A 13,977-nucleotide genomic window follows, 5' to 3' on the forward strand; every position below is an offset into this window, starting at 1 on the left:
TCTGCCACAAGTCTAGTTGCGTGGAGCAAAGTGTGCTCTCCCAAGGAGGAGGGTGGACTAGCTCTACGTAACCTCTCGGTATGGAACAAAGCGCTATTGGTTAAAAATCTCTGGAATATTGCTGCCAAAGAGGACTCCCTATGGGTGCAATGGATCCATGTCGAATACCTTAAGGGAATGAGCATCTGGACTGCCCTCGAACATCGCTGCGACTCTTCACCTATCAAAAACATACTCAAAGTTCGAGACTCCATCCTCACCAAGCACAACAATGATGCCCACCTGACGGAAGGAAAAATCAAGGAATGGGCTACCTCTAACATCACCGCGGTTGCCAATGAATTCCTCCGCCCCAAAGGGGAGAATTTTTTTTGGCATAAGGCAATTTGGAAAGGATTCATCCCCCCGCGATGCTCAATCACGCTGTGGAAGGCGATTCAAGGAAGGCTCAAAACAGTCGATAGACTTGAGGGAGTTCCAAAACTCTGTTCTATTTGTAAAAACTTTGACGAGAGCCATGATCACCTCTTCTTTGCTTGTGCAGGTACCAAAGAGGTCTGGTACCAAATCAAAGTTTGGCTCCGAATCAAGAAGATTATGGGGACAATCCTCAGTGCAATCAAGCATCTAACTGAAAAAAAGAAAGGGTCGGCCATCGTGCATAAGGCAAAACAGCTAGCTCTTGCTATTACTGTTTATCAGTTATGGTTTTCCCGTAACAAATTAATTTTTAAAAACGAACCCTTCGACATTTTTAAAGTGGTAAAGGATATTGATTTATGCCTAATTGTTCTTAATTTGGGGTTTGATTGTGCTAAATTTGAGTTAAATATTCTGGAATTTGGTGCATTTATGAGTCTGTTTGATGTGTTGCAGGAGATTTTGATAAAATAGGAGAAAGAATCATAGTTTGCAGATTTTGGATCAGAAATCGCTTATTTGGGCTCAAATTGGTGCTAGCAGTGCTGATAATCACTCGCCAGCCCTGACAAGGCTCCCCAGAGCGGTCGAGGCAGCCAGAGGTGAATTTCAGAGTCGACAGAGCTGAGTTCCAGAACTGACCAAACTCGACAGAGCCGAACTCCTGAGTCGATAGAGCTAAGTTACAGAGCTGACCAAAACTCACCAAAGCTGACTAAAAACTTGCCAGACCTGCTGAACTCCAGAGCAGACTATATCTCCAGAGTATACTACAATTCTACAGAGCTGAATATTCCAGAGCTGACAGTTGCGCGCACAGTCGCCAGCGCTGGCAATCACGCGCAAAGCTGCCAGCACTGCTTCAGAGCTGGCAAACACTCGCCAGCGCTGCTGTTACTTGCTGAGCACTCTTTCCAGCCTGAACTTTCCTTTGCTGTCACGATTCTATCTCTTAGGCCCAGTTTGGCTGGGCCGTTCTTGATGGTCTTTAGGGTTGATGAAAGGTAGTCTATATAAAGGGGTTAATGTTCATCATGAAAAAGATAACTTTTAGCCTTCGGACCAAGATAATCTTCTACCTTAGATAATCTTCATAGTTATTAAAATTTTCGAGTTTTTGTTCTAAGTTAGCGTTCAATTCAGTTTGTTTTAGTTTACTGTTTCGAGTTGTAATCAAGTGACAGTGATTCGCTTCTCGCGACGATTTTGATATTTCGTATTTACGTTAATTCTTTGCTTCTACTTGAATTATGTTTTGCTTTCAATTATGCAATTTCGTTTATGTCAGTTTAGATTAGAAGCTTTTAATTACAGTTGTTTAAATTCTTAGCGTAATAGCGTTTAAATTCGAGTAGCCTTTACTTTACCGTTTAATTCTGCCTAGGGTTAGTAATTTATTTATGCTTAAGTATTTGTGTTTTGCCTAGTTAATTCCGAGTTTAATTTCACGTTAAGTTTAATTTACAAGTGTTAGTTTAATTTTACAGTTTTCAAACGACAACCTTTACTGCTTTCGTTGTGATACAATTAGAAGCCCTGTTAAATCTTCCTTGAGAGACGACTTGGGTTAGCTTACACGTTACAATAGATCTCGTCCTATTGCAAGTCAATCTAGTGTAGTGTTTAGGTTGAGTTAGATATCAAGAGTGACATTTATCGCTGCCTCAATGAGATCTACCCACCTGAAGATGTTAGAGCTCATCTTGAAAGTAATACTACATAAAGACGAGCACCTTTGACTGGAATGAATTGAGCACTCATGCCCCAAGTCCTCTGATAATCTGCTATCATCACAACCGAATGTCCTTGGAGCTGCAAGATCAAGAAAAGGTTTGCTCAGGTGTTGAACTTCCTTTTTCTCTCCCTACTTTCTTACACTTCGGTTCTAGTGATAACTCTGCATTGTGCTCCTACTATGGGCAGGTAGGAACTTCCCTAGAGATTGCATTCTCATGGTCTCTACTTCCTCGGACCAGCCCTTGGAGTTGGCAGTTAAACCCTTCGGCTGCTGCTGTTTCTCTTAATGCCAAAGCCCTGCTATCTGATGAATTTTTGTGTTGCTGTTCCCTGGGTTCATGCCTAGCTGCTCAAGCATACACTAGGTCGCAGGTAGCCAAATGAAAAGTAAGCCGCGGCCTTCGCCAGGGTCCTCATTTTTTGTATGACTCCGTGTTGTTTGGGGTGTGGATTAATCTAATGTTCCACACGGCCATGGCTTGTACCACATTGTCAAATAATTAATAAGTGTGTGTGGGTGCGTTTTGGGGAGCAAGCCATCAACAAATCCCTGCTTGGCATCCCCTCATTACTGTCGGTTCTGTCACAACTCACGTAACCACAACAAAAAAAAATGCTGAAATCATAAATAACAAAGAGAAACAAACTGCTTGCAAAATGCGAAAATTTATTTGGAATTCTTACCTTTACTTATCTTTCCACACCCCAGCATCCTAAACTTCTTTAGGAATGCTTAATAAGGAAATTTAAGTTTTTATATTCTGAAAACAAACTATTTCCTGTTTGTTACAATGGTAATAGAATAGAATAGTTTTTTTTTTTTTTTTCATATTTGGAAAATGAGCCTTTTTAAGGTTCAACTACCCCACCCCCTGCCCCACTTGGCCTCACTTGAGGTTTTGTGTTTTTGTGGCAATTGTCTTCCCCTTGGGTATGCCCGAGATTTTTTGTGTATGCTACACATTTTTTCGTTATTTATATATTTTGTATTTTCATCAAAAAATAATTTCTATGAACAAATCAATGTATCGTATGAAAAAAACATTTTAGTTTGGGTTCGAATCTTGGATGAAGCGAGATTTTCACCATATTTAGTGAATATATGTCTGTTCATTAGTTATGTTGGATTGTTCGTAGAATTTTATTGATCTATTTGTTATTCTCCATTCTCTCGAAAAATATAATTCTCCATGGAACCTAACCTTATATATATATATATATATATATATATATATATATATATATATATATGTGTGTGTGTGTGTGTGTGGTTGGATTATAATGAGAATTACTATTTTCATGATAAATGAGAATAGCAATAAGTCAATATAAATCTACAAATAAGTTGTTTGTAATGCACGAATAACCGTACTTTATTTAATATGATGAAATTTTCGCCCCCTCTAGCATTCAAGTCTAGGTTTGAATGGCTATTCGTGCATTACAAGCAACTTATTTGTAAATTTTTATTGACTTATTCGTTACACTCATTTCACATGATTAACTTAAATAAATATCAATATTATTTTAATATTGAACCTTGGACATATAAGAGTTTGAATCGAATCTCTTTAGAAAGAAGATCTTTTGTCTCGTGGTAGCCTATTTTAATACCCTTACGAAACTTTCAATATTGGGTTAGCCATACACTTCACATGTTTCTAGGCATCATCAAATGATACACATCTTGGATAAGAATCTACAAAGCACTAGAACACCTTGTTAACGATCATTTACTTCGACAACATCTAGGGTTTCTCGAACAATGTGATATCTTACACCGGGTACATCCTTAACCCTTCCCTCTGTTACTAAGACTGGAGAATGTTATTGTGAATTATAGTCAGTACAAGGAATATACGCAGTGATTTCAAATCCAAAGGTTAATCGTACTCTGGCAACATTATGTAAGACATAGTTTGGTTTTTTGGGGGTAATAGTAGAAAAGTTGACATGCAAGTCACCCTTACTGCCATTCTATTGAACCGTACATGAGATTTTCACCTCACATAGGTCCTCATTCAATTCCTTTGAATTTACTGGATCATTTTCCGCGCTCGAGAATCCTTTCCCTTCTTCCACTTTGTCCTGAAGAGTAACTAGGGCTAATTTAATCATGTTTTCATGTTTCAATTGAACATTTTTCATTTTTTTATTATTCTCAAATGAAAAGATTATTCTCTTTACCAAACCAAACATATGCGGATCCAATCACTATCCCATAATAAGAACAAGATATATTTCTTGATCAATCCTCTTGCCCCTTATTCTTCGAGACTAAAAAAATTTTAATTTTCAATTTGTTCATTTGGAATCTAGGTTCTTCTACTTCATTTTTTATTTAATATTAATTTCTTTTTCTTTTTTTATATATCATTTATCATTCCTTAAGTTCCGTACGTTTGATTATGTAGAATTTAACAATTGAATGAAGGGTACGAAATAAATCTGATTGATTTTTCGATCAAAAGAACTACGTGAAATCTTTGATTTTTTATTTTTCTCTATCCCCATCCCATATGTACAGAATCAAGAGAGAACCTTTTCTTCTATATGAATCGATCTTATTGCATTCCAATTACTTCCTGATACCTAATAAGGACAATAAAATATCGAATTCGATGGTTCCCAAATTGACAGGTTAGTGTAAGCTTATCCATGCAGTTATGCACTCTCCGAATATGAATCCGTTTTATGAAAGATCATGGATTTCATACTTTGGTGGGTCTCCGAGATCCTTTCGATGACCTATATTGTGTTGAAGGGATATCTATCTAATCTAATCGATTGCGTAAAGCCCGCGATTGCAACGAAACCAGGGAAAGTATAAAGGAAGGACAATTCTTTTCTATTATATTAGTATTTTATATTATATTATTTTAGATTAGTATTCGATTAGTACTAGTTAGTGATTTAGATTAATTAATGATCTTAGCTTGGTAAGTCCTTTCTTCTGTGATGATCTGTTAGCACCAGTTCTACATTTTATCCTTGTAGGCCTAGGAGAAAAAAGGTTAGACGTATACACAAGAAAAGCAAGGAAGTCAACCTCTTTCAAATGTAAAATATACAACATGGATTATGACAATGCAATGCAGTTGGATTCTCATGTCGATCCGAATGAATCATCATTTCCTTGTAGGTAAATCTTTGCCTGCTAGGCAAAAGGCAAGCAAATTATAAAATTCTGTCTCGGTAGGACATGTATTTCTATTACTATGACATTCATAAATGTAGTTAATGGTGGGGTTACCATCCTTTTTGTAGTGATGAATCTTGTATGTGTTCTTAAGACTTAAGATAAGGAATTTGTCCACTTTTTGGGGTCTCAAAGGGGCGTGAAAACATATATGAACTCTTGAATGGAAAGGGGATGTAATTCCAGTTCATTCGGAATCGCTAATCAATTCAAATATCTGATAGGGGCAATTGACAATTTAATTCGATTTAGACCATTATTTGCATATTCGTAATAGTGCAAAAAGAAGACTGAGCTCTAAATTGTTCAAGAATAGTGGCGTTAAGTCTCTCGACCTTTTGACTTAGGTATTTGTCAGTTCTATTTCTAGATGAGGGCATGGAAGGGACATAACTCAGCGGTAGAGTGTCACCTTGATGTGGTGGAAGTAATCAATACGAGCATGATTATTCCTAAACCCAATATGAGTTTTTCTTTTTGGATTTGTCCCTCGCCGTGATTAAATGAGAATGGATAAGAGGCTCGCGGAATTGACGTAGGGGGTAGGGATGACTATAATTCTGGGAGCGAACTATGGGTGGAATATGAAACGCATGAATACATCATGTCATCGAATCCAAATCTTGGGCTCAAGGGACAAATCTAAGCCTACTAAAAACGAAGAGGAACGAAAAACACTAAACAAACTAAAATCAATAATAAAAGACAACTTGGGCATGTGGTTGAATCCACGGATACTTACTCTATCATTCCTTGGTGAAGATATTCATTACTACGTTTGTCTATTAGTATAAACTATCAATGACATGTGACAATATACTCACTTGTCACGTGCACTTCCATAGACGTGGACATCTCCATATATGCAATTAAACTAAGAAGCATTGAGCCCTATATAGACATGATATTGACAAAGGCAAACCGTAGCCTACTTCAACCTTCCGTACCCTCGACATCCTCAGGGCGTATAATGATTCTACGCACCCTATAACCTCGAGTTATAAGTGATATATTTCTACTCAATTAATTAATAGCCTGTTAACTAATCAAGTAAAATTCAATCATTAGAATTAAGCTCGGTAGTTCAAGAACACACATGTTTTTTATTAAGTACAAAACAACCTCACGATTTATAAGTTCATATACGTTGCACCTTGCCCAACCCCTGCTTATTAACTTAGTCGGACATAAAGTAAATAATAGACGTAATAAATAAAACATAAATAACAGGAAATTAAACTTACTACTAAACAAAATTGGGCAAACTCCAACATTGCCGAACAAAAGCGTTAACAAACTAAAACTTCGATCATCTTACATAAACCAAGAGTTAACAGTAAAAACATAAATTAATTTTTTTTGGTGGCACAAACATATGGTTCTCGAATTTCATGCACACTAAATGAACATGGGAAAAAGGTATTTACAGAGGAATTTCTAGGCGTGGGCTGAAGGCCAACAAGTGGATGGGCCGAGAGATCCTTCTTAGATTCCAATTGTCCAGGTTCAATGCACTTGAATCTCCTTTTAGCGCGAGGACTTCTTCTCCGGTTCAACTTTCCCTCGGTCCATGCTCATCGGGAGAAATTTGACACAATTTTTCCTGGTTTTTAGGGGAGATCGATATTACTCCTTATTCTCCTCCTAATTTCGCTCGCTTCTGCCACGTCATCTTCTTGGTCGTGATGCCAATCACTTCTCATCTCTTTCATGCTCATCTTCTTCTGTTTCTTCTAAGTCGTCTTGGCTTTACCTTATGTATGATTGTCATGGATGGAATTCTAACTCTGAATACTAGTTAGGCTGACGCTCAATCAATGGGAAGTTTTGTCCCATCTTGCGTATGGTCCAATGAAGTCCCTGTTCTGAGCAGTACTCTATGATCTAGCCATAACGTCTGCTCCAGCAATTAGCATATGATTGTATCTTCATTTACACTAATCCACTCAGTGAGTGTCTGACCATCTCTCAGCACATTCCCATTCTCCAGAATAGTGCTCCACCGTGCCCATTTCCACCTCGATCATGCCTTGCTTCAATAGTGTCCTCCGAAACATAAACAAAAAAAAAACTTGAGATACAACATAAAACTGAGCTCAAAATAGGGGCTCGTTAATGAGATATGCTGATATGATGTAGTGGTAATGTGTACTAAATGATGATTTAATACTCCATTCGTCCCTCAAAAGTTTGTCCCAAGGGGAATGACATAGGTTTTAATAAAAGTCGGTAAGAAGTTATTTGATGGTGGGGTCATGTACAAAATAGTGTTTAATGGGTTGTAAGTGTAAAGTTGATAGTAGAGTCAAGTACAAAAGTAGAAAGTAAGTAGATTGGAGTAAACTTTTTGGACACACTTCAAAAACAAAACTGGGGCAAACTTTTTTAGGACAAAGAGAGTATAATAGTTGAAAGGTGCTAAAAGTAAAGCATACAATAGTTTTAATGTGGTTTAGAGTAATTAAGCTGCTCCTATGTCTAAAATCCTCATTAAACAGGAGAATCTAATTAACCGTAAGATTTCTTTTTTAATGGTTGTAAGTCAACCGTTTAGTTCTCCCAGAGTAAACTAAGAGATTTTTTGGATTTGTAGTTTTCCCTTCTAAGAAATGCACTGCAAAGTGTTTTGAGAGTTAAGAGATTTTGATCGTGCAAAATTTCGGTAGTGGTTGTGTTGAACTCGGGAGCGAATTTATATGACGAGTTCAAGAAAGAGTCGTGCAATGATTATTCATTTTAAATATTTTTTTATTTTCATAACAAAATAAAGATTTTATCACGATCTTTAATTTAAGATACACGAGTGCACGAAGCGACACACGCTCAAATCGATACGGCATCCCATCGATAAGGAAATATATCAAATACTCCCTCCGTCCCATTAAAGTCGTCTACATTCTTTTCGGCACGGAAATTAAGAAAGAGATAGTTAGTGGAGATTAAGTGGTCCAATAAAATTAAAGTAACAAATTTTCTGGCTATGCGACGGCGACGTTCTTTAATCACCCCAGATTAAATTTCCGGCCGACGGCGACGCCGCCGCCGACGACAATCACCCCAAATCAGACGACGACAATCACCCCAAATCAGACAACGACAATCAACCCAAATCAGACGGCACCAAAACCAAATCAGACCCCAATTTCCTCAAAACCAAATCAGACCCCAATCAAAACCAAATCATTCTCGCCCCAAAACCAGACGCCGCCGCCGCCGCGTACTCCTTTCTGAACCGCCGCCTACTCCCTTCCGGCTCCAGCCCTTGCTCCTAACCCCTCTTCCAACGATTTTGCCTGAGCTGAGAGGCGGCGCAGATCAGAGAGGCGGCGGCCATGGATTCTCGGTGCAGACAGAGGGAAGACGACCATGGGGTCGCGGCGCAGACAGAGACACGACGGCCATGGGGTCACGCCACCTCAGATCTGGGCGAACTACCCCTGAATCGCGCGAATCGGAACCCTTGCTCACCGGAGACGACGATAGATTCAGACGAGAGAGAGGAGAGAAGCGTCCGACGGAGAGAAAGCCGGAGAAGAACAGAGGGGGAGAGGCGGCGGCGGCCATGGGGGTTGCTTACGCCGGAGAAGAACAAAGGGGGAGAGAGGGAGAGGCGGCGGCGGCCATGGGGGTTGCGTCCGCCGGAGAAGAACAGAGAGGGAGAGGCGGCGGCGGCCATGGGGTTGCATTCGCCGGAGAATAAGAGAGAGGCGAGAGGGATGTGCGGTGTGAGAGAGAGAAATATGAGTGAGGATAGGTTAGGTTAATAGGTGTAGATTAGTTGATTAATTATAGAGTTTAATTTGGTGTAATTTTTACCCAAAAAGGAAAGTAGCCAACTTTAGTGGGACGCCCAAAAAGGAAATGTGGCCAACTTTAATGGGACGGAGGGAGTACATTATAGACCGACTTAAAACATGATCGAGCCAATACAACAATCCCACCAAAAGAGAAATAAACACAAACTGAAGTAGGATACTAAATGCATAGATACGCATCAAAAAACAATGATCAAAGAAGAAAAAATCGCAACAAAATAAGAAAAAAGATACCTTGCGTTGGCTGTAAAAACACGGTGCGACCTAAATCATTTTAACTAAGGAATTTATAGCTAACAATCTAGGTTATAAGTTTCCATTATTAAAGTTTTTTCCAAAATTTGTTATTTCTAAAGTTCACCACAATCATTCTATATTCACAATAGTCAAACACATTAAATCAGAAAACTAATTTAATACTTACCATTGTTGTGTAAGAAGAATCACGACGTCAAGGGAAGATGGAGGGGGCAGATCGCTTATCATGGTCGTGGAAGAAGAATCGCGGTGGGAGAAAGGAGAGAGCCAATGTGGAAAGGTAGTGCCGAGGCAGTCGGGTCAGAGAATGGTGGTTGACGGAGCAGAGATGCGGCGGCGCGCTACTTGCTATACTAGCTATGGGGCTGCTGCGGGAGGAGAGAGTCAGATACTCAGAGAAATGACGAAAGTGAAGGACGACATCGCTGACTTGGAGTCGAACTGTGGCAAATCATGGCGGGGGAACGATGGAGTCTGGTGGAGACGGGGAAAAGGAAATTGAATTTGGGAGAGATAAATAAGCGTGGCACCGCCGACTTGGGATTGCCTGGTGGAAAAGGTGAGATGCCGGTGACGGTGGCGAATCTCTTTCATAGTTTGGAGTGAGACGATAGAACTTGATTTTGTTAAGCAACTGTTAGTTTTCAATATTTTATTTTCAAGAAATTTTATGCTTTAAAGTGAGTATGAGAATAATATAAATAAATATTACATGTGGAATTATTTTGCCACATAAGATGTATAGTATTAAGCTATAAGCTCTAGAATTACAGAGATTTGAAATAAAGTTCCCTCATGAAGCTACGTAGGACCTAGGATTAAGGAGAGACCAAGAATCCCAAACCGTATTATATAATGATATGATATGAACTATATAATTTATACATGTATTATGTATACAACCTATATAACATAAATAACTTCTCTTAAAAATTATATTGGAACTGACATGCGTATACATTGTTAAAATTAATTTGAAGTAGTAATTTGTGTTATTCTAATTTATGTTATTAATTACTACTGAATGTAAAAATACCAAAGAATAAGTTGTAGCATTTACATATTTAATTTTCAACAAATGAATAGTGGAAATTGGGAAAACTAAATGTATTATTTTTAGAAATTTGTAAACATAAAAACGAAGTTACTATAACTATTTACTATAATTAATATCTAAAAACGGAAAGATGAAAAAAATAGAAAAATGAAGTTACTATTTTCAGCAATCTGTAAGCGTTATTATATATTATATAGATATTGAATTTTTTTTACGAATCAAGTTCGACTATTTTTGGGAAAAATCAATTTAAATAAAAAAAGAGAAAGAAATTTCCTAAAGAAAGAAGATGAGAGAGAAAATACGGCGAAGAAATATAGTCGTTGGCGTCGAGTTCTTGGGACCAGCGAGTTTTGATCATTGATACGCCGTGTCTTGCTCTTTTCAAAGCGCTGGTCTTCGGTTAGCTGCGAGAGTTGTTCGAGGATGAGGTATGTTAGCTGTGTTGTTGTTTGGTTTTTTGTTTTGAGGTCCCATCTTGGCGGTTTTCGCCTTCACTGTGGGTTTGCATGGGACTTGCTGGTTTGGGGTCTCAGCTGGGGTTGCACACGATTGGTGGAGCCTTCGTGTTGCTTGTCTTGTTGGCTTATAGTGCTCTTTTCTTTTATTTTTTTGTTCTTGGTTTTGCTCTTTTCTGCGTTGGGGAGCCGAGACTACCTAGGGATGATGGTTAGGCCGGAGTCTCTGAGGTGGCCTCACTCCGCTCCCGCACAGTTTCTTCTTCGTTTCTATAGACGAGTACTCTTTTTCCTCAAGTTGAGGTTTTAATGAGGCTCGACCCTTAGTCTGCTTCTCTGTGCTTTCAAGGGTTTAGATTTTCATTTTTTCTTTTAATAAATTCTCATTTAATAATAAATCATCATGTTTATATTTCACATGCCAACCTAAAATTAGGTTGGTACGTTGGATGAATACAAGTTAATAGACTATTTAAGTACTCCCTCCGTCCACGAAATGAGTACCCACTTGTGGATGGTATAAGAAATATATTTAGTGTAGTGTGAATAGAATAAGGGTTCCACCTTTTTTAGTGTATTAATTAAAGAGTTTTGTGGGGTACACTTCTCAAAAATGGAAATGGGTACTCATTTTGTGGATGGACGAAAAAGAAAATATAGGTATTCATTTCGTGGACAGAGGGAGTATTAAATACACCCCTAACGTGTGCATTGAAAATCAAATCGATCCCTAACATTATGTTTGTGCAACTAAGTCCCTAATATTTACAAATTCGGGTAAATAAGTCTCTAACATTCACAAATGAGATAAATAGGTCTCTAAGGTTCACAAATTGAGACAAATAGGTCCCTAGTATTCACAGTCGTTAGACAGAGGGACTTATTTGTCCCAATTTATAAACGTTAGGGACCTATAGGTTTTCAATGTAAACGTTAGGGGTGTTTTTGCTTCTTAACTATTATCTTTTCTTTTTCTAAATTCTTAATTTATACCTTTTTTCCATATTATATTTCGATCTTTCTTTTTTAAAATTCTTAATTGATGTCTTCTTAATTCTAAATTACATATTTTTTTTTTATAATTTTATGGATAAATTGTTGCATTAAACGTAATTTGTGCATTTATTCAAGATAATTTATGTATAAGTTACTATATTGCCATATCAAATATATAATACGATAAGTGATTCGAGCTCTCTCTATTATTTAGGGTGCTATGTGGCATCTCCAATATCCTCTCTTAAAATTCAACTCTTAAAATTCTCATTTTGTGAATTTTAATTCATATATTTTTGAAAATATTGAATCACATTAATCTTTTAGTGGTCATCACCGGACCTATATAGACATATTAGAGATAATATGAAATATAATTCAATCATCTATCCTACATGACACCCCTATATTTTTATTTTATTTTATTTTATTTATCTAAATTCTCTTTCTAATCTCTCTCTATATTTTAGACATATTTAATTTCAACATTTTATTTAGATTGATACAAATACAAATAATAAATTTCTTTATGCAATTATAATTAGGGTTAAGGTGCAGATTGCCCCCTGAACTACACCCCTTAGAGCGTTTATCCCCCAATACTCGGTCAAGGCGCGTTGACTTCCCTGAACTCCCGAAACAAGGGTGCGGATTGCCCCCCGCGTTTAACGGCTGTTAAACTTAATTTTTTTTATTATTATTTTTGCGGTGGGCCCCACCCCAACCAAATGTGCAGGGTTTCTTTGCAAATACAGCTAGATTCTGGCGGCTCCAATTTTTGAACGCGGTGAAATCGTAAATGGGGAAGTTGATGTGGACGTCGATTCTCCCGGGGCGTAGGATCGACGCGCAGACGTTTTCCTTGTTGTTCATGGTGAAGACCATGACTCTCTCCTCGCCGCAGCAGAAGAATATTTCATCCATGAAGTTGAGGACTCCGGATAAGCTTAGTTCCATCGATTTATCCTCTAAATGACGGTCGAGATCCTCGATCACGAGCAACGAATTCTTCGTCGTTTGGAGGAGAAGGTACTTCAAATCGGCGTCGTTTCTCACATTGTGCAGATTAATCTCGTAGACGTCGTAGCTCATAAACTTCGCCATCGCAGCTATGAACGTGGATTTGTCGGTCCCCGCTGACCCGTACAGCAGGTAGCTTCGCTTCTAAACGTGGCCTAATCGGTGGTAATACTGCCTGGATTTCAAAAAATTCTCTAAAACCGATTTGATTTTCGTTTTCAGATCTGCATCCATCACCATCATCTCCATCGTCGCCGGATGCGTGAACGAAGTCGATCTCCACCGTCCGTTTCTCTCTGTTTCGTCGTCTATGTTGACGAACAATCGCACGTCCTTTAGCTTCCACCGCCTTAGCAGTTAACTGGCATCCCCGTCGCCCCCTTCTCCGGCAGCTCCCCCTAATCCCGGCGACTAGATCTGTTCTCCGCCTTGAGGAGCAACGACGATCTGAGCCGGTGAAAGAGAGAGAGAGAACCGCAAAAAAAAAATTAAGTTTAACGGCGTTTAACAATCGTTGAACGCAGGGGGCAATCTGCACCCTTGTTTCGGGAGTTCAGGAAGGTCAACGTACCTTAGTCGAGTATGGGGGGATAAACGCTCTAGGGGGGTGTAGTTCAGGGGGCAATCTGCACCTTAACCCTTATAAATATATATATAATTTATTTATTTTAATAAGCATAAACACTCATAACGTATGCATTAATAACCAAATAATTAAGTCTCCAATGTTCATAAATTGGGAAAATAGATCCCTTACTTTCACAACCGTTAGACAGAGGGACTTATTTGTCCCAATTTATTAACGTTGAGAGCCTATTTACTTTTTGCTATAAACGTTAGGGATGTATGTGCTATTTAATCCTTGATTTAATTAGGAAGAACATATATAACGTCCATTTTATTCGCTGAGATGCAAACTTTAGGATGGTGTATAAATTCCGATTAATTAAAGGGTTAATTGCCCATAAAATACTGAACTTTCATCCAATTTTGCTTTTGCACACAAACTTTAAACTA

General features: G+C 38.3%; 1 protein-coding gene across 1 annotated transcript; it reads right to left on the reverse strand.

The window, feature by feature from the left end:
• Window positions 1–1,256: 1,256 nt before the first annotated feature.
• LOC130994067 (AAA-ATPase At2g46620-like) lies at window positions 1,257–13,044 on the reverse strand. Its single transcript, XM_057919103.1, has 3 exons — window positions 12,694–13,044; window positions 2,154–2,232; window positions 1,257–1,429 (listed from the first exon to the last, which is right to left on the reverse strand). The coding sequence occupies exons 1-3, from the start codon at window positions 13,042–13,044 to the stop codon at window positions 1,257–1,259; spliced, it is 603 nt and encodes a 200-aa protein (XP_057775086.1).
• Between the last annotated feature and the right edge of the window lie 933 nt (window positions 13,045–13,977).

The sequence above is a fragment of the Salvia miltiorrhiza genome, chromosome 7 (genome assembly GCF_028751815.1).
Source record: "Salvia miltiorrhiza cultivar Shanhuang (shh) chromosome 7, IMPLAD_Smil_shh, whole genome shotgun sequence".
Lineage (NCBI taxonomy): Eukaryota > Viridiplantae > Streptophyta > Magnoliopsida > Lamiales > Lamiaceae > Salvia > Salvia miltiorrhiza.